General features: G+C 33.7%; 1 protein-coding gene across 1 annotated transcript in view; it reads right to left on the bottom strand.

The window, feature by feature from the left end:
* Nucleotides 1-22,315, bottom strand: part of LOC129234203 (5'-AMP-activated protein kinase subunit gamma-2-like) — a 192,139-nt gene that overhangs the window by 108,612 nt on the left and 61,212 nt on the right. The window contains exon 3 of the mRNA XM_054868122.1: nt 3,620-4,135. Within this exon, the coding sequence (XP_054724097.1) occupies nt 3,620-4,135 (516 nt within the window). The remainder of the gene's footprint in view (nt 1-3,619; nt 4,136-22,315) is intronic.

Raw genomic sequence — 22,315 nt, 5'->3', positions numbered from 1 at the left:
AAATTAAAAATTAGTATGATTGAAAAAATATGATTAGTATGACTGCTTTAAGCTTTATAATGCACATTGCACAATACGTCCATCTGTACCTATATCGATTTACTGTTTTTCTAATGCTTTTCAAAAAGCTTTTTCATAAAAAGTATTAGAAACTCATTATTTTAGGTGTCCTTACTGTAATTTTATAATAAAATTGAAAACAAACGATGCAAAAAGCCATTCGATTTTGAAAAGTCTTTTTTTAAATAACGCTATAACATACTAACTTCGAATGATTATATTTCCGAAAGTAATAGGAGTGACACCGATTTTTTTAGTGCAAATGTTAGACAAACATGTTGGTTATCAAACTTAATTAGTTTCAGATCTCTGCTATGAGGGCGAGAGTGGTAGTTAGATTTTAAACATTTGTGTTTTAGTGAAATTTATCAAATAAAAGTTCCAATATCTTCTGGCGCCCTTATTCCCTACCCCTTTGTGCGCAGGCCTATGGTCCATTTTTGAATAAATCTTCATTTATACCCACAGTACAGTCTGGAACCTTTTCATTTAACCACCCCTTATAGTTTCATTTACAGTAATATTCAACTATATCCGATAGTTAGCGATTTTGCTATAAAGCATCCTTGTAAGAGGTTGCCCTCCTTCTTCTTTATGATGAAGACTTTTATGAGTAAAAAAGAAGTTCAGACATATTAATCGGGTAGACGCATTTTCGATTTCATAAGGAAGAGAAATATATGCACCAGCATCGAGTTCTTTTGTTTGTCAAGCCAGAATACTTTTGCTGATCCACAAAAGCACAAGGATCCACTTTGAATCTCTGGTTTGAATGTCTCGTCTTGAATTCGTCGTTTACTAGAACCAGAACTCAAAGATCAAGTACTTTAAACAAGATCCTCCATTCCCAGTGCACTGGAAATACATAATGATGAATTCTCAGACACATACGTTTACTCCATTGAAAAAGCAACACCGAAAGATCTCAATTGAGCATCTACAGTGCGTCCCATATAAGAATGGGCAGTAAACAACCAGCACGCCACGCTCTGAGCGATATATTTATAAAATTCCGTGTATAACCACGCAAATTATTAAATATAGTCATTCCTTATTTATATACTCAACAGCATTTACTCCTGTTATGAATACTAACCTTGATTACAGAAGGTGTTGAAAGCTATGAATACACTATTCCGAGCATGCATATTGTCTGCCGGCCCAGTCTTATATGGTATATGACACTGTATAACCCCGCCTGCTTTATGATAAACAATCCAGAAAGTAAAGGGGCTGAAGAAATAAGGAGAGATGGACGTTATAATACGATTATTTAGACCAAGAACGTACACCACACCTTCAAGAGATGTTTATCTAACCGTCTCTTGATCTGTGTGTTACTTCCTCTTCAGAAGTATTTTGCTGATATCTATAACTCATTGATTGTATATGATCGAATATAGTTTACTGGCTTAAACCATATCTCTAGCGTTGTGAGCTTGCTAGTGCCATGACACTCTGTGGTCCCAAAAGGCAACTTCAACTGGTGAAATTCAAAAATGGAAATTTTTTACAACATGATACTTCAAAACATGACAAAAACGTTTGTTTCTCACTTGGGTAAAAAACTATCGAAGATGTAATTTTCAAGTACGGTGACGTCTTTAATGCTTACTATTTGTCCAAGTTCAAAATCATCATTGTCTAAAACTAACACAACGGATTATTAGGATTACAGAGCAGCAAACGCAGTCTCTTTATTGATAACACGAAGCCAGAATTAATTATGTATACTAAAATACCAGCATTTTCAAATCTGAAGGAGAACAGTTCAGTCCTTTTCCGCCAGTGCACTCAATTTTATTTCTGATATAAACAAAGTTCTATGATTCTTAGAATAATCTTTTGAAACTTTTAATTATTTGAAAGTTATACTTGTAAATGGCACTATATATATATATATATATATATATATATATATATATATATATATATATATATATATATATATATATATATATATATATATATATATATATATATATACTGGTGTGCAAAAATTAAGGACGAAGTCGAAAAATTAGCATATCAGCTGAACGAAGAGGCAGAGCGGACAGAAAGACCAATCAGGAGATTAAGTAAGGTGGTGTACGGTAGCACATTCACAGATATGCAGGCAGACGTAATGGGGGAGTGTCTGAGTAGTATAAAGCATGTTGTCGGTGTAAGATCAGTATTTCTGGCAAAAAGATTGCACGCCGTATAGCAGTTAAAATCACACCGAGTTGCTGCCTCAGCGAGAAATGGCGAATAATCAATCTGTTAGACGACATCTGGATGCTTTTACCCGAGGTCGAATCATTGGGAAGTTGGAGGAAGGCCGCAGTGTGACAAGTGTGGCTGCAGAGTTCGGAATTGCTCGCAGCATCATTTCACGACTTTGGATAGACAATTTCAAACTACAGGAACAGCTATCCGGGGGTTCAGTACTGGTCGTCCACGAGGAACCACACCCGCAGATGACCGGTATATTGTCTTACAGGCCAGAAGAAACAGGCGGCAGACAGCGGGAGAAATCGCTAGACACACGACACAGGCGACTGGACGACCGATATCGCGATTTACCGTGGCCAGAAGACTGCACGGTGGTGGTTTGTTTGCACGACGCACTATACGGTGTGTACCTCTCACGCCTGCCCATCGGAGAAGGCGTTCTCTGTGGTGCCGGGAACACCGGAATTGGAGAGGCAAAGAATGGGGACGAGTACTTTTTACAGATGAGAGCAGATTCAGTCTGAGTAGCGATTCTCATCGCATACTCATCTGGAGAGAGCGGGGAAGCCGCAATCATCCCTCGAACATCATTGAAAGGGACAGGTATGGAGGTCGCGGTGTTCTCGTTTGGGGAGGCATCATGCTTGGTAGTCGCACAGACCTTCACATCTTCGACGCAGGTTCAGTCAACGGGACCCGTTATTGTAACGAGATTCTTCTTCCATATGTGCGTCTTTTTAGAGGCGCTATGGGTCCGCAGTTCCTTTTCTTGGACGACAATGCACCATGTCATCGCACAGTAGCTGCCGAACAGCTCTTAGAGAGTGAGGATATTGAACGTATGGATTGGCCGGCACGATCTCCGGATCTTAATCCCATCGAGCATGTATGGGATATTCTAGGCAGACGCTTGGCAGCTCGTACCTTACCACCAGTAACGATTCGGGAGCTTCGATTGGCGCTGCAAGACGAATGGGCAGCAATGCTTCTACAACTCATTGACACCCTCATTCTCAGCATGGGCAGACGCTGTGAAACCTGCCTAGCAGTCGGGGGAGATCATATCCCCTACTAAAGACCGGATGTTTCTTGCTGGACACCCATCACAGGGATGTTTCGGCCTTCAGTCGCATTGCGCTCCATGCTTTTTTTTCAATAAAGCTTCTTTTTATCCCTCTGATTTCTCTTTTAGTAAGTGTTGCTTTTAATCTGTACTAAATTTGGCGAAGTTTTGATTCTGACGGAAATGTTCGAAGGAATATAGCACCTTGTAAACAAATGACGGTAAAGATCAAATGTTACCATTAAAAATCAAAAGTTAAAGAAAGAGAGAAAGTGAGCTTACTTTCGTCTTGGAATCGATTGATAAGGAATTTGACCTGCTTCGAAATAGGTCTATCATTTTGGACATAGTACCCCCTTTCGAATCCGAGCCCGATCTCGCCCTCTGTCTGTAATCACCACCAGGTTGGAGGGGCTCAAGAGGAGGTGGTTCTAGTTCTAAAGAAGGCTTCCTCTGTACACCGCCGCTAGGAAAGATGGAATTCTTGAGGCTGGTAAGGAACGTAGGCCGCTTTCCCTTGCTGTCTGATTTCGACCTCGGCCGAAAGTGTTCGAAAAGGGCGGCACGGCGAGAAGGGCTGACCCTCGTCAGAACATCGTCACCAGATTGCCTTCGCATGCGGCCCGTGGTAGGAACGGGGGCCAGGCGGTAGGCGCCACCTGATAGCGACCGCATGCGAACCCTTGGAGGTGGGGTGGCACACTCCTCCTCCGATACGGAAGTGTGGTTGTTGCATGAGGTATTGGCAGGGTCTACATCTTCTGTGGTGATGGTAGGCAACTGACATGGCACTTGGTTCTGAAAAGAAAGCACCAATTTAATGTAAAACTGCTACACTTATTCTTGAGGAATAACTTAAAGATCTCTAGTAACATGATTCAAAGATAGCATTGTAACGTGATCTCTGGTAAACCAAATATGCAAACATAAGCTGAAAATGAATACTTTTTACACACTTTGAATGAGCTTCAAGTTTGCTATTTTCTCTGTAGCATATATCCCTCTTCGTTTTTTTTACTTCTATCGAGGATTAATTTTTTTCGCCACAAGAGAAGCGCGATAGCTCTTCGTCGTACTCAAGTGATGAAGAAGTTAACTACAGTTGGGGCAAACTGTACTTGTGGCAGCGTCATAGTACTGTGATTAGGATCTGAGTAGCATTGAGAATGCTCCCAAGTTAGGTTTGTTTTATCAAACCACCGGTTGAAGATTGATGGTATATATATGCAAGTTTAAATACAGTTGAAAATGCCTTGTGCTTTTTACAGCAAACTGCCGAATTAAGAGAATTGGGATTGATGCTACACTTGCATTGAACAACTTAGCTTAATGAAGTTGGCCGACTAATCCTTAATGTACCGGAAATCTATACTAATAATAAAGCTGAAAGTCTGTGTCTCTGGATCTCTGGCTGTCTGGATCTCTGTGACGCGCATAGCGCATAGACCGTTCAGCCGATTTTCATGAAATTTGGCACAAAATCAGTTCGTAACATAGGGGTGAGCAACTCGAAGCGATTTTTCGAAAATTCGATTTTGTTCTTTTTCTATGATTTTATTTTTACCACCATTGGGGGATTTGATTCCCCAGCACCGAGCAAATTACCATAACATGGACGAGTAAATTATCATAACACGGACGAGCAAATTACCATAACATGAAAGAGCAAATTTACATAGCATCTAGGCGAGAAATTTATCATCCATTTCTTGTAAATATACAGGCGACCAAATGACCTTTTAATTTTCAACTACGGGCAAAACCGTGCGGGTACTGCTAGTAAATTTTATAAAACTGTTAAACTTTTTTTTTCAGAAATTAATATTTAATCCCAGGGTTTTGCAATCCTCGAAAATAATAGTTATTTCATATTTTAAGGAAATCAAAGTTTTTTTTTTTAATTTATCCATATGCTTTGCTATTAAATTTCAGCTATCAACTGCTACAGAAATGTCTTCCCACCAGATAGTATATTTCACTGCATACATTTTTTTTTTTTACTTGGTTGTCTATAATGATTTGGAAACTCCTTCTTTAAATTTTCATTTAAAACAATTTTTACACTAAATTAACACTCTCTCTATTTTAATCACACATATTGCATTCTAAAAAAAGCAATCTGCTTTGGCTTGCACTAATAATACTTAGTTAAGAAAAGATGAAATTTAAATTACAAGTAGGTTTTAAAAAGCATTTTTTTTTAATTCGAAAGGGAGAAAAACAAGCATTTCATTTCGAATGTATAACTTTCTTTTGAACGTGCTTGGAACCAATCCAATATTAGAGTGTTTAATGAATGCATAAACTCTATTTATGCAAAAAATTCGTCCATTGTGTTACTTAAAAAAAAAAACAAAGCGTCGATTAGGCTACCTCCCCCCCCCTTTTTTTAACGATGGGGAAAGGCTTTAGGGGGTGCATTGTACTGTTGTACATAGTGATTGCAATACCGGTATACCTGTATACCGAATACCGGTGTATCGAGCAATTTTTCAGCTTCGTAATACCGGTATTTGCTCGGGTAAAACACGGTATTTTCGATATTATCTGAAAGTAATAAACAGTTTCAATTAAAGGATTTTCAATTTAATTTATCAAATATCTACTTATATTTTAAATGTACATTTCTTTTTCCATGATACAGAACCAAAATCAATCTACTGATGTAAAAAATTGGCTTCAAAAGTACGAACTAATAGAATATCATTAAACAAAAATTGCGAAAAAATTGCAAAATGATATTGTCATTACTGGATATTGAGATGACTTGCATTTTCGTGCGCTTCTGTGCACTACGTTCGTATTTTTTCCATTTCTTTGATCAACCACTTTCCCCTTTGTGGAAGTTAATTTCGAGTGTAATTTTGAATGAATTTGTCCTATGAACAATTTGTTCCAACCATCAATTGCAGTAATACTTTATGATTTCTTTCCTAATTTATTTGTCTTACTGTACTAAATTTTGACTAAATCTTTTTCTTGTTAGCATAAACGAGCTGATGTGTGCATCACATGACTTCCTTTTACTCCAATTTAATGTCATTTCCCCATTATTCGCTATTTTAATGTGATTCAAAATTTATTCTCTAAATATCACCAACAATGGCCAAATTGAAACCAAAAAAAAAAAAAAACTCCGCCAAATTTGTCGCCAAGTTGGCGACAAAACTTGGCGACCAAAAGACTGGCGATATATCGCCAAGTGTCCGACAAATTATAACGCCACTTGAGTTTACATCGAAATTAACAATGATTTCCCCCCGAAAAGGTGCAAAAGACCCCCTTAGGAACATCCGAAAGCAACCAAAAGGGGAGGTGCACAACTAGACCCCACTACGAGTCTATGTACCAAATTTCAACTTTCTAGGACATACCATTTTTGAGTTATGCGAGATACATACGCACATACGCACATACACACATACGCACATACATACAGACGTCACGAGAAAAGTCGTTGTAATTACCTCGGTGATGGTCAAAATGGATATTTCGCGTGTCTATACATTCTTAGGCACTTTTCCGCATGTGGTCGAATCGAAAAAAAAACTCAACATTCATTTGGGGGTGAGCAAAATGGAAATTAAGGGCGATTTTTGAGTGAAAATTTTTTCGCGAATACAATACTTCCTTTTTTGTAAAAGGAAGTAAAAATGGTCATTTGTTGTCACCGGTATTGGTTTGTTGTCCTGTCTCTCTATTTGGCTTTATACTCGGCAAGAAAATATTCAGAAATTCTATGGTGCCTTGAAAATTTGCATATAGGTAAAGCGTAATCAACTGAAACATATTTTCAGATATTTACGTAATTATAAGTGTAAAGAATTTTGAAAAGAAAGCGAAAACGAATAAGAGAAACTAACAAGATTAGTCAAGTTTATCGTAAGTTTCAAACCAAAGGGCTAGCAAAAAGCAAACACAAACCTATAGTGCTCAAGAGAAAATGATGTTAATATTGGAAAAGTATCGTCTCTCGAACAGAAATAACAACTAGCTATAACTTTAATAATAATAATAATAACAATACATACAATACAAAAGAAACACACGTACACACAAAAAATTTGGATATTTTTTTAATACGCTAGAGACTGAAATATTTGAAAATGAAGGACTTCTAGACAATTAAAGGAGGTGTATCGCGCATTGTTAACAGTACCACCGACCTGCGTGAATTCAGAAAGATTATTTTCAACTGTAAAAAAAGTTGAGCACTAAAATGAGTTCAAGGCTTAGAGACAATTCAATAAATGCATTATGTTGTTTACTATTATTGATATTTAGTTAGGACATTTGTTCCTCAATTTTATATTTGTTCGCAATACGTTTTCATAAATAATACAATTTTTGTACAGAAATATGAAACGATTCAACGAAACAATATGTTTTCAGGCATTTTTTGAGAAATTTCAAATACCGGTTTTAATACCGGTATTCCGATATCACGTTTTAAAAATACCGAATACCGGTGTTGAATTTTTGGTCCGGTATTGTAATCCCTAGTTGTACACATATATTGATAGAAACTTAAAGATAAAAAATTAAAAAAAAAATTCTAAGTTGCTAAAACAAGGCCTATAGAAGATAATTCAGTTAAATTATTAATGAATGTCCTTACTTGCTTCATAAAAAGAAGTAAAAAGTTGCTCATTCAACAAATGAATACAGTCGACTCCCGCTACAACGCGATCCGACTTACGCGAAATGGCTATAATGCGAATTTTTCACGAGTAACGAATTTAAGAGTTAACGTGAATTTTTCGCCCACACACGAATTTTTTTGGAAGGAAGTATCAGCTTTGTTATTGGCTACTAAATATTGATTTCGTGAATGTTATTACATCCCTTTAAGCATCACTGACAGTCAAACTTCCCACACCAAACTAGTATAGGCATCGTTATGTTAGTGCATCAAATAACCACTCCGCATCTTTCATTTTGTATTTTTTTTTTTTTTTCATTCTAAATATTAAAGTTGATGAAATAAGAATGGTACCTTGATGGCACTTTTATCTAAAGTTTATGATGATGGGAAAAAAAGAAAGTTTCTGATTTTAAAAAAAAAAAGGCTAAGATTCTCGATAACTACTACAAAACGTCGACGACAATAAGTATGAGTAAATCTTCCATGCGTACAGTTAAAAGTCAAAACATAAAGATATTCGTAAAAGTTCAGAACTTGGTTTCAATATTGAAGCTTGAAGAGCCGTCTAGCGAAGTAAATTATAAAAAATGGAAGCTGCTCTTGTATTGTGGATTAATAAAGAGATCAGGAAGAGGAGATGTTGACACACATTGAAACTTAATGAAAGAAAAGGCGAAGCAACCGTATTTAAAAATATATTAGATAGGAATAACGATCTGATCATGGAGCATAAATCATCACCATCTTCATTTTTTTAATTCTTAAATAGTGTTACTATATTATTGTGCAGTACTGTTATAGTACATCGTTTTAGTATTACTACATGCTGCGCGTACCGTGTTGTTTTACCTCCGTGTGTCTTTCCCTCCTATTGGTCATTCACTTTGCGCATCTTAAAGTATTTCATGTTGAATAAAACAATTTTTTATTTTTTAAATACAGTAAATGTTCAGTTCTATATGCAAAAAACTACAGTGTATAGTTGAGGAATGCTTTAGAGCAGTTTGAGAGGTGTTTATAAGTGTCTAAAGAATTTGGTATGCTTTAAAAAAATTATATGCATATATTTTTCCACAACGCGAAATTTCGACTTACGCGAGGAGTCTTGGCACGCATCCCTCGCGTAAGTCGGGACTCGACTGTATACATATTTTAATGATAATAAATTACTACTTTTAAAATATATTAGCAAAAAATTGTGAAATAAATTTAAATATTTTACTCAAACACATGTAGGAAAAAAAGAAAGAAAATGCTTCATTTTTGCAAAACTACATAATGTTCTTTTATTTACAGTGTAATAAAATTCACAGTCAAACTACCCTTCTTCCTCTTTCCATGACATCACATTAGGCTTAGATTACGGAGCAAAAGTTATGTTCGTACAGGAAACTTAATTATGGGCAAACACAATTATTTCGCTTCGTCATCCGTCCTTGAGAGACCTTGGAGGAAAATTAGACCACATTGCAGAACATATTTCCCTTTAGCACTCCGCGTTTAAAAAGTTGCTTAGAGTGTGAAAGCAAAATGACGCAAATCCCAACGTTGGTACATTCTCAATACATTCATAATAATAATATAATAATAATAATAATAGCGAAAAATTAAATTGATAATAAATAAAAATAAAAATAATGATAATGAGAAATTAATAAAATACTAATGAACAACGATAACTAATATTTATACAGGGTGTTCCGTTTTAACCTGCAAGACCTCTATTTACGCAACCGTTAGTCCTAGATGCATACTTCCAATTGGAAAAATGTTCAAAATCAGATGCAGAGTTAAGGTATTGGAAGTTTGAAGAAAAAATGAAGCTAAGTCAAAAAATACAAAATTTAACTTTTTATACGGGCCCCAGGTCCCCTATCTCATATTTAGGGAAATTATCTCCATTTTAAAGTAATTCCAACACAAAAAGTTTGAAATCAATACCACCAATATTCACCAAGATATGAAACGCAGCGTTTTGTGACTTACACCACTTTTCACTCGCCGTCAATAACACCTTTTTATAGCGGTTAGCAAGTGATTAAAATTATATGTGTGCATGGGGCGTCGTTTTTCTATTTTTTCGAGGTTTTATAGTGTGTTTTTGGTCATCATGGAATAGCAATTGCATTTATTTTTGAATAGCAATGAAAAATATAAATGCCTGTTTCTTTTTACTTTGACAACCTGTCATTCTTCTGAAAAAGCGATAAGTTCCTATCTCATCTTCTGTACAGCCCCTTAAAACTTTGAACTGGAATATCTCCTTGAGTTTTGGTCACAAATGTTAAGTTTTTTATGTCAGTAATAGTTTTCAGTGGAGATTATGTTTCTAAATATAAGTTAGGGGACCTAGGGCCCGTATAAATAGTTAAATTTTGTATCTTTTGACTCAATTTTATTTTTAGTTCAAACTTTCAATATCTTGACTCTGCGTGTGATTTTGAACATTTTTGCAATTGGAATTATGCATCCAGGACTAACGGTTGCGAAAATAGAGGTTTTTTGCAGGTTAAAACGGAACACCCTGTATACTCCAACAGCAGGAAACCACAAGTCACGTGCTGTCTTGGAAACTTTATTGAACAGTTTCTTCTTTCTTTTTCCCAATGAAAAAAATATACTGGTTTATGTTTTGTTTTTATGAAATATTCAAATACTGTAAACAGAAATTGCATTAAAATTACAATTAGTTTGTATGAAAAATTGAAAATTTAATTCCTATTGCAAAATGTTAAGTGAGTGAAATATCTACTCTGAAGTAATAATTCTAAACAAAAAACTTCAGTGAGAATTCATTGTGTATTACATCTGCGATAATTTCTCTGATCACAAATAAAAAAAACCTCACTAGCTGCGCCGCCCGACTTTGCTCGGTCTACCTCGAAAATAAAAGTTATGTCAAGTGACGCGCTCAACACTCAGGCTTGAACAAAAAAAAAAAAGAAAAAGAAAAAGAAAAGAAAAAGAAAAAAAATCAGTAAAATTTTGCGGCAGATTGCGGAAAAATAACCAAAAAGTAAACATTTCAAATCCCCCGATTACAGGAAAAGCCTTTGAAACAAAAGAAGAAATTTTACTTGTCCCTATTCGAGAAAAGAAAACGGCAACAGATCTTTCGTCTCAATATTATTTTCTTCACGCTATAAATTTTAACAAAAAAGCATTGTTGCGGAAAGTTGAGATGCAGCACTGAATAATAATTTCAATGGAGGAAAGCCTTCGAAAAATAGGGGTTTTATGTCGAAATGTAAGTGTCCTAATTAAAAGTTTTTAATTGATATCTCCGCTAATTATTATCGGTGGATTACGTTAAATAGCCAAACATGAAGACGGGAAGATTACGAATCCATTGGTACCTTGTTCGATGGTCAGTTCACTATCGTTCGGGAGAAGAAACTTGGACATACATAGTTGCATATAGGTACATACGCTCAGTTTTTAATTATATAAGATAATATGTATACTATTCTTGAAACTGCAGAAAAAATTAAATTGATAATGTGTTGTGTTGAACTGGAAAACAAAACATTTTAGAAACCTGGGTCACAGTAATGAAAAGTGAGACTTCGTTATAGACAGACGCGAATATTTATATTTTTGTTGTGAGTTGTAACTAGGGATGCACCGATGAATTGGCCTAAAAAATCAGCCAATCAGCCAATTTTCACCGATAATCAAATTTCACCAATTATTCACCGATTCTCTTTTGAAGTTCAAATTACTTTCAGTATGTCAAGAACAAGAAACTAGACACATTGAGTTCATAAACAATAAATAAATGCTTTTTTGCCAAACATTTACGCACCTAAAGGTAATAGGGGAGAGTGTGTTGTACCTTGGGACACTGCTAATTTCTAAGAATCTATTTTTAGCAGCCATGTTTTTGTAATCTCTAATAGTAGCCTTCAGAACTAAATGATGCCCTATCATTTGTACTCTGGTTACCTTAAAATTTAAAATTTGGTACTTGCATCCCTCTGCTTTCTTATGGTTACTTAATGTGTATCTGTCAGTTCCACCGCGCTCTCAAATCGTGCAGATAATCAGATTCGAACTTTTATTAAGTTACTGTATTCACTGTTTCTGCATATAATTACAACATACATTCCATAATTTTCATTTAAAATCAGTCTCTTTTTCATTCAATAAAAGTGTTAGCATTATTATTAAATATGTCTTTTTTATGAACTTTTGAAACTTTTAATTTTTTTAATTTAATTTACCTGTTTTGAATTGATCTGCACATTTATAATATGTGCAATGCTATACACATCCCATATATGAATACTTTACAACACATTCTACCATTAACCTCGTGCTTTGATATTTCCTTATAATTTTTGCAAAGATAAAAAGTCTGCATTTAATGGACAGCTACTAATAGTAAAAATAGTCGATACTAAAAAAAAGTGTCTATAGACAACAGTCAACTATAACGATAATAAGAAATATGGTTTACTTAATTTTTGAAACATTAGTCAAGCAAAATAATGAAAATAGAGGGAAAAAATTTAATGCTCACAGAAATAAATTAACTTATTAACTACTTTTAAGGAGCCGAATTCGGAATTTTTAAAAAGTTGAAAGAAAAATTGTAAATTTGAAAATCATTATCAAAAATATTAGGCAGACGATTCATCGGGATCGGTCATTTTTCTTTTTCCGATTAATCGGTAATCGTCCAATTTGCTTAGCGGCGCACCCCTAGTTGTAATTAAAATGACAGTATTCAACTGTAAAATTACTTATGCTTAACCTATGACTTACCTGTTAAAAAGTCTAAAAGTAACTTTTTGAAAGCGGTAAATACTTCGGGAAGGTCGTTGCTGCTATGCCGTGAAACAATGCAGAAAAAAAGTTTTACAGATATTGTCAATGGGGGGGGGGGGGGGGGGGGAATTTCACCAAAATGGTTAAACATGGAATCCTATGGAAACATCGCTAACTAACAGCAATATCGCCAATATGACACTGGATTTAACATCTAGTCTGAATAAATATACAATTTTTTAAAGCTTCGGAAAACTTCTTGACTCAAAGCATTACTATCGGCCATGCTTAAACAAATACCAGCAGTTGCAACTCCAAATATTCGATTAAGCGGGATATCAGATTGAGCAGAAAAAAAATGCGATAATATAAAAGTGATTAAACCAAATTCTTTAATTTTTCGCACAAAAACTTAAAATATTTTCTTTCCGATTTCCTATTCCTTACTTTTTAGGAATAGAGCACAAAACTTTACAAAATCAAAGAAACTAATACATTGCCCAGTTACATGTAAAGTAGAGATGAGGCGGGCTCAGGCTCTAGAATTTGAAATAGATTTCGGGCTCGGCCGGGCTCGTGCTCATGGTAAGATTTTTTATCTTCAATCTCCATACAAATACTTTTTCTATTGAAAATGGATTTTTTTTTTTAAATTTTACTTTGCTGTAGTGTAAAAATGCATGAAACTTAAACCATGGGATAAAATATTTCAATTTTAATTTTAGAATTTGTTTTTGGGCAATAAACGTATATTATATATTTTTTTTTTTTTTTTCAAAAACCAAAAAATGGATATTTGAATTAATATTTGCCTTACATGAAAAGTTTTAAAAAAATAAGAAAAAAATTAATTAACAGTTATTTATAACATGTTTGTTTGCGATTACTATTACAAGACATAATATACTAATTCATCTGAAATAGGAAATTTTGAAAAAAGTTTTAATAAAATGATCTTTATTAATAGACAGATTTATAAAAAATGTTTTGAACCAATCGCTGTTGAAATATAAGAACCCATTTTTGACTGACTTAAAATAAAACAACAGCTGAGAAACCATGTCGGACTCTAGTGGGTTCGGTTTTGAGAGTTTTTGACTCGGGCTCGGATTTTGACACGAGACAGTGTTCCCGGGCTCGGGCGGGCTTGGGCTTCCAAAAATGAGCCCGAACTCATCTCTAATGTAAAGTGCAATAAAATTTCGCTATCCAGCAGAAATGGAGAAATGTGATGTCATCCGCTATCAGACATTGGTCCACTTTAGATTTCACGCAGATTTTTTCATGTTATTATTTTTTTTAGATATATTTTCTTGTCCTTTTCTTTCTTCTTGCTTTTTAATTCAAAATTTATTCAAGGAAAAGATCGTAACTCTAAATCAATCCTTATTATGCTGGGAAATAATTCTATTTAAAAAGGAACGTGATCTTTTTGTATGGAGAAATTTACGGTTCCTTAAGGTGTTATTTTTATAAACATGTTATTCCTTTGTCCGTTACCTGATTGAGCGAGGTCGAAAAAATTTGCTTTTTTAGCAATAATAGAAAAAATTTGATTTATCTCCGAAGTCTATTGAAGAAAATCGCGATGTTTTTCTTTTCGTAATATTCTGAAGAGATTCTAAAACCCAAATAAAAGTGCAACGGCATGCTCAAGACATCTACTTCAATATTTGCGCAGCTGAAAGAGTAGTATAAAATTTGGATTGCATAACTCCATGTTTTTCTGTCTTATGTAACTTAATCGCATCGAAAGAAAAAGCAGATTTGAAATGGAGTCTCGAGGCTTTTATAACTTCTACAAAATAATATAGTAACGGTATTAAAACACCGTTGTAACTATAAATACCGGTGCAATAAATGAATGAAAGAACAATTTCAGTTTAGATTCAACCAATTTGAAGTAAAGTGGTTTAACTTAAATAGTTTTTTAAAACTGTAAAGTGGTAATATTTGTAACTAGTTTCAGAAAATAAGGATGTGTGTTAAGGAAAATGAGACCTGGAAAATTTATATAAAAACATGTCCGCATTTTTGTGATATCTATGTTGCTGAAGGTAAAGCATATAGTATTTTATGATTAGGCTGGCTAGAAGCGAAAACGACATTATAAAGCATTTTCTGAAAAAATTTATTTTTCAAGCAATATCTTACACAAGAGGCTAAGGGGGTCACGTTTACTCCCCACGAGCCCATGGCTCTTAACATGTTGCCAATTCTTTAATTTATGTACAGAATAGGCATGTCACAAGGACGGATACAAGGAAGGGGCGATGAGGGCGATCGCCCCCCCCCCCTTCCCTTGAAGGACCATAACGCCGAAAATTTTCCTAAAATGCAGGTGTTCCTAGTCCTAAAATGCAAGTGCAGAGTGTAAATCCTTTTTAATGACGTTAAGAAAAAGAATTGGGTTTGAATTCCCTTTCGGAAACTTTTCGAAATTAAAGTTACAAAAAGCAAAATTTTAGACGGATCTTTTGCAGTGTTAGAAGAAAAAGTGTGGAAGCCTTCCCAGGCCATTTTGCAAAGTGTAAGTCTTAAAGACGCGATTGTAGACACCTCGCGTGGTGTAAGGATAAGTAATGAATTCAGTGAATATCCTCTGGAAAATTTTCGAAACTGAAGTTTCAAAAGGCGCAATTTTAGATGACTTTCCATGCTGTTTTGGGGAGACAGTTTCGAAACATTCCCCTGAAATTATTACGAAACTAAAGTTCTATAACGCAATTTTAGAATACCGTTTTCAAGAAAAAAAGAAAAGAAAAATTTCGTAGACCTCTTTGGCTAGACCTCTATATTTTAGTTGTTTTAGATAAAAATGCTGTGGCAGCCCCCCTTCCAATATATACAAATCAGATGTATAGTAAAAGGTTAGTTTAAAAAGCAACCGCCCCCTCCTTGAAAACTTTCTGGATCCGTCCTTGCATGTCAAGACCAAATCACTTTTCCACTCTCAACCAGTTTCCCTTTCTGGTTGTCATGGTGACTGCCCTGTGAATTTTTCCCCACGTTACTTCTGCAACACATAACTTTTGCAGAAGCAACGTGGGGGAAAAGGTCATCGTGCCAAAACTATGACAGCTGAAAGTTAAAAAACCTGGAGCGTGGGAAATGTAGTTGGCCTTAGCACGCCGATTCTCAATACATAGCTAGTCTGTTAATATACATGTATGCTAGTAGTATGTTACATAACATATGTTTACATAACATATGTTTTTGAAAAGAATAATGAAACGAAATTTAGAAACTTCTAGTTCCGGGGCAATCGTACCACGAGTTTCCTAGTGAATGACTGTGTTTCTTCTCTTTTAAAGAAGGAAATTTGAAAAAAAAAAAAAAAAAGCATATAGGGTCAGTTGATGTGAAAAGTAACATGGGGTAGATTAAAACGAACAATATTTCAGCACCTGTAGTAAATTTTGAAACTAAACTGTCGGTGAGTGAAGCCTAGGTAATATTTGGAGGAGATTTGGAGAGTGTTTTCACATACAATTGAGTAGGGGTTACCATTGATAGAACATGACACTGAAAAAAAAGTTCTTTTTTTAGTTTAGTGATCGTGCATTTCTTCTCTAGTAGATCTACAAATGAAAATTAACCAGTTTCAACTAGTAGTTTTATTTATTAGGTGAAAGGTCATTAAAAACTAGAAAGAAGCCCGTCAAGGGATGACGGGTGAATATTGCTTCTACTCTTTTACATTTTAACCAAGCAATTGCCTGTTTGATGATATTTCGATAGCTGAAATTTTAACCCTAACTCCATTGGATGAACCCTAAACTCCAGTGGATAGCGTTAATTTTCTATCACTTTTTTTATTCCTCATTTCCCCAAAATGACTGTCTTACCAGTAAAACAGTTAAGTGACTGGATCCAGCACAGCCCTGTCAAAAAAAAAACATTTCCTAGCATGTCAAGATTTTATTTATTTATTTATTTGTTTAAGTTTTTTTTCTAGCAATGCGGGGGTTTTTTTCTTAAATTATCGCAAGCTTCGTTTCTTATTATAATTTTAATAAAAAATATTCTTCCTTGTTATGCAAATTGGGTGTTGCAAACTTGTTTGAAATCACAAAATTTCCCATTTTGGAGCCGAAATTTGGCTTTGGAGCAGAAAAACTAATATATTGTTGAACAGTGGTCACATTTTTTTTTTTTAGAGGAAACCCCTTGCTGCGGGAAAATTTGATTGGTTTTCGAAGCAGGAATTGCATAACCTCCTAAAAGTATGTCATATAACAAATAATAAAAAGTTTTTCTTTAAAAAATTCAGGTTTTTACAAGTTTGTTTTGAAATTTCATTAAGTTATCAAATTTCTCAAATGGTTAATATACAAATCGTTCCAGCTTCAACATTGTTGTGTGTGATGAAATATCCGTAAAATAATTTCGTAACTAATTTTCATTTTCTTTGAGTTTTGTTTCACCAATTTCAACACTTCTCTTGAGCTTACAAATTTCCTTTTTTCCCCTTTTTTGTGCAACATGTAATCCACTGTGATGTGACAGGGTTCAGTTTCAAATTACGAAACACAAAAAGAAAATTCACCCCATTTTTCAAGGCATACTTCACAGAATACTCAATCAAAAATTCGATGGATTATTTTTATTACATACTATAACTAACAATTGCCATAAGCGTTAATGTAAATTAATTAATAACTCAACTAATAATACTTATTAACAATGCTAAGCACATATTTAAAATAATTATTTAAAAAAGCAAATATTCTAAGAGTTTTCTGTATTTTGATAAGTTTCAGCAATGTGTTTTATTCAAATGAAAACAATCAAATTCTTAAAACTCGAGACTGTATGTGTGTTGTGTGCAGACAGTTATATATTTTATTTAAAAAATCTTAACCGTCACAATTTGATAAGCAAGGGTTGTTTTTCCTTTTTCCAATTACTCGACTCCCCTCCCCCCTCCTCCTACTCCGAACTACAAAATTTTAACCCAACTGTTTCGATTGCTACACTGGCTTTCGTTTTTTTTTTTGGGGGGGGGGGGGAGGCTCTTCATTTACACTAGCTTATTTAAAACAGTGTACGCAAGAGAAATGTGTTTTCACCCCGCTACAAGAGCACCTAAATTTTCAACTGTCTCGAAACAAAAAAAAAAAAAAAAAAATATCTTGCACACACACACACAAACACACGAAGATTTTTTTTTAACGTTAAAATCTTATATGCTCAGCGGTGTTAAAACGTTTTAACCCTCAAAAAGAGTTATTTTTTACAGGAAAGGTAAAATTAAGTGGGCTAAAAAAAATTTTGGAAAAGAATAGAACCAACTTCAAAATTGCTCTGAAAAGGGAAAAATAATTTTATTCTTTAAACACCATCGATAATACTTTTAAACATAATTTTTGAAGTTGACGCAAAAACAAAAAGTAAAATCCAGTGTAACCATGCTGCGTTCATATTTTTTTCAGAAAATCATCCGAAGTTAGAAACGAAACATTTATATCGGTACTCAAATATGCTGCTATCAATGCATAACGTATGTGGTAGTAAAGAAACTAGGCCTGGTTAAATTTATAGTCGTAGTTGAGTTATGGCTGTGAATGATCTTTTCTATCGTTTTTGCGCCAACTTCAAAAATCATGTTTAAAAGTATTATCGATGGTGTTTAAAGAATAAAATTATTTTTCCCTTTTCAGAGCAATTTTGAAGTCGGTTCTATTTTTTTTCCAAAATTTTTTTATTTCATTCTTTTTAGTGTAAATGTATATATTTCAGTAAAAGTAAGAAGTTACCATCACGAAACTTAACCCTTTTTTCCCCCTAAAAATGTTCCATACTAAAAAAAAAAAAAAAAAATATAAGCACGTCTTAAACTTTAAGCGATTGGCACTAAAATGTATTTTTGTTCCTCTCTGGAATTCATTTGTGTGTTAATTTAATTATAACCATTTGAATATCCCTAACTAATTTGCATTTCACAGCATACTAGTTGCTTCTGATTCAGTCCTGTATAGTTGAGGTAAACATAACCTGGTAGTATTGTGAAGGCTAAGCAGATCCTGATCACTGCATCACCTTGCTTCCATGTTAGCTTTACCACCACTATGGAGAAATGACACTGAAGAAGCTTGATGCTTGCTTCCGAGAAGCCTTTGTTCAAAATTATCATTACAATTACTATTAATGTTACTTTTATATGGCACCAAACTTTTATAACAATGGGTTTCATATTTAATCATTTAATAGGGAAATTGCATGAAATTTACTGTTTTTTGCCCATAACTTTTTTTCTAAAGAATAAATATGGTCAAGCAAAGTAATGGGACCTAAGTTGAGCCATCCCCTATCCATTAAAAAAAGAATCACCAAAATCGGTTCACTAGGTGAGAAGCTGTGAGTGGACAAAAAAAAAAAACATACATACGGTATAAACTGATAACCACCTCCTTTTTGAAGTCGGTTAAAAATGTGAAGAAAAGTAATAATCAACGTTAGTAGGGTACAAAACCTCAAAAGACTTAATAATTATTTTCGTTTTACTTTTTTTGGTAGATTTTTCACTTTAATCTAAAAAGTTTACGTCATTAGACTTTAAACGTATCAATGATTGTTACTTAATTTACCCTTTTAAGCACGCTTCCTAGATGTTCTGTGTTTCAAAAAAAAAAAAAAAATGGTGTCCCGGCTAATTTACTTCACGCCCCGATGAAAGATAAATTTGTGTGATTATAGATGACTCAAAAATTCTAAAAAGAATTAACTATGAAGAATTTTTTACGCGATAATGACTTAGTCATTTGCAACATTCACATATATAATTAATATTGGAATAGCTTGTGATAGTTTTTACAACAAAGTTAAAACCAAAAAAAAAGACTTTCTAAAAACAGTCGTAGCCAATGAAAAGTCCATGTAAATGTTTTTCAAACTTTTATTCATCATTCAAAGTGTTTCTTCTTACTCAAGGAACCTTTAAATATTAACATGTAGAAGTAACATGATTTATATTTGCTTGCCTTTTTTATTACTACCCCAGATTTAGGTACATAATTAGTTACCATTTATTCATAGTAATGAAGAATGAACTTTAAAACACGGGGAGGGGGAGGGGAGAGTTTTTAATACCCGCGACGTTAGGGGGGGGGCATTCCGGTGTCCCGGTTGAACGTTTCAGAAATCTAGTAAACCTAATTACTTTTTACATCCTGCACAAAAATATTAGCCTAATACAGGGGTCTTTCAATGTCTTGAAAGGGTTTGAATGGAAATTCTATTATATCTTATTTTGGCTCTGATTTTCAAACGAAATTAGCTTAAAGATTATGTGTTTCATCTTTTTTAGACCAGTTCACTTTTTTGGGGGGAGGAGGGGGAGACCAAAACTTGCTATAATGTGATTAAGATTTATCTTCAAAAAAACCTCTGCTTCAAGTCTTATCAATAATAACCTTTACTGATCACTTTAAGAGGAGAAAAAATAGAAAACTATTGATTTATTAGGAAGAATAAAATAGAAGAAAATTACTTTAATGGATCAATGGAGCATTGGGCTCAAAATAGGCAGAGAAATTCATTTAGCCGCAGCCCTTATGTCAAATCAATCAGTTAAGTTTCCGAAAGTGAAAGAGGTTTTTTTATGTGATAATTGTATGGGATTGCTAAAATCGTTGCAGCTGAAGAGTTGGGTTAGAAAACGTAGATCATTTATAATATTTTTTTCATTGTTATGGATGAGTCAATTAACCCATTTCACACCAATATTTTTCGACCTTTTGCAACAGATAGATGTTTCGTTTGAAAACAGTACTTCATTTTCACGTAGGAAAATTCTTGATGCATAAAATTTTCTGCCGTCTATTTCTAAAAAAATCAACTTAAAAAGTACAGTAAAAACTCGTTTATCCAGTCCTCGTTTATCCGGATCTCTATTTTTTCCGGATCAAATTTGTAGAGTAATAAAAAATCGCTGAAAATATTATTCTAAATTGTGATAGCAAGAATGGAACATACAAATGCATCAAATATTCGCTTTTCATTTAGATTAAATGTAGAACTCCCGCATGGGTCGTACAATAAATCACAGCCGTCTAATAAACAACATGGCGTATTTGGAGTATCAGTTCGTCACCACGGCAGCTGGATTATAAACGAAAGTGTTTGCGCGAAACAATCCTATCTAGTTCTGTTAAAAATCATCATTATTTGCTCTAATAAAATAAAAGTCTGCTTATTTAAGAGCGTGTTTTGCTTATTTAAGCATGTGTTTTGCTTGTCACCGCGATTATCTGGATTTTCGCTTTTCCGGATTGCCTTTAGTCCCAGTTAGTTCGGTTTACGAGATAGTACCGAAGTGCAACTTTAATGCAGCAAAATAGAATTTCTAAATGTTTAAAAACTCCCTCTTTGTCACAGCATCACAGCATCACAAGATTTATTTCCACATACTATTACAATTCAGGGAAAGCTCTTTCAACAGTTTCAATAATTGACACAAGAAAACAAATAACAACAACAAACAGCAACTTACAGCTGTTAAGGGGGTTCGGGACACATTTTGAAGAAAAATTTATTAAAGAGTTAAGAGTTTTGAAATTTTTTGCTCTGATTCACCATCGATTAAATAAGCAAAATCATAAAATTCATATTTTAAAAAAGTTTTTTATTTAAATTTAATTAATTCAAAAAAAGGGGGTAGCTTTAAATTGCTAAAATTCAAAATATTTTCGGTCAATTTTGATTTTTTTTTCATAATATTAAGCACAAATACCTAAGCTTTAATTTTTATTCGCCAATTGAAAAAATATTAATTCAGTAAAAAAGTGGAAAAGTTTCACTTTTCTTATGAGGCAAAGTAAAATATGAATTTTTTCTGAATGAAATATTCTCTATTCGATTGTGAAAAATATTTTTGAACAAAATAATGAGCAAATACAGGGTGGCGACAGGAAACGGGAAAAAAAAATTCCCTGACTTTTCCCTGATTTCCCTGATTAAGTTCACTAAAATTCCCTGATTTACGTTACCAATGATAATGGTGAATGAAAAAATATTAATTCAATAAAAATAAAAATATTTGAATGAAAATTTTGAAAAATTCTAAAATACTTCTTTTTAAAAAAAATCACATCTTTTGAAGCAAACATTTTTTTCGAATTTGCCGAATAAAACTACAAGTAAAGTGTTTGAATAAATTATGCTTCAAATTTTATTACTTTATCTTTATTAGTCCTTGACTTATAAGAGTTTGGATGCAAAGAATTGGGGAAAATTGCATCATGGAGAAAAGCGTGTTTAAAGTTTTAAAGTTAAGAATAATATTAATTAAATGCAAACAACAAAAATGATTATATCTTTCGTTCAAATTAAGAAAGAAACAAAATTCAAACGGCATTTTAAGCAGGAAAAAAACGGATTTTTTTTTTTCAAATGATTAAAAACATTAACTTAGATTTTTTAGCGGACGAAAATTCTACACTTACCGAATGAAACTCCGAATTTTATCGAACGATAAAATAAGCGCATGTACAAACACCTTCATCTAACAAAATAAGACATTAGGGCCCATTAAAAAAAATAATAATTAAAATTGCAATTTT

The sequence above is a fragment of the Uloborus diversus genome, chromosome 1 (assembly GCF_026930045.1).
Source record: "Uloborus diversus isolate 005 chromosome 1, Udiv.v.3.1, whole genome shotgun sequence".
NCBI lineage: Eukaryota > Metazoa > Arthropoda > Arachnida > Araneae > Uloboridae > Uloborus > Uloborus diversus.
Note: the sequence above shows the minus strand (reverse complement) of the source record. Positions and strands in the feature narration are given on the sequence as shown.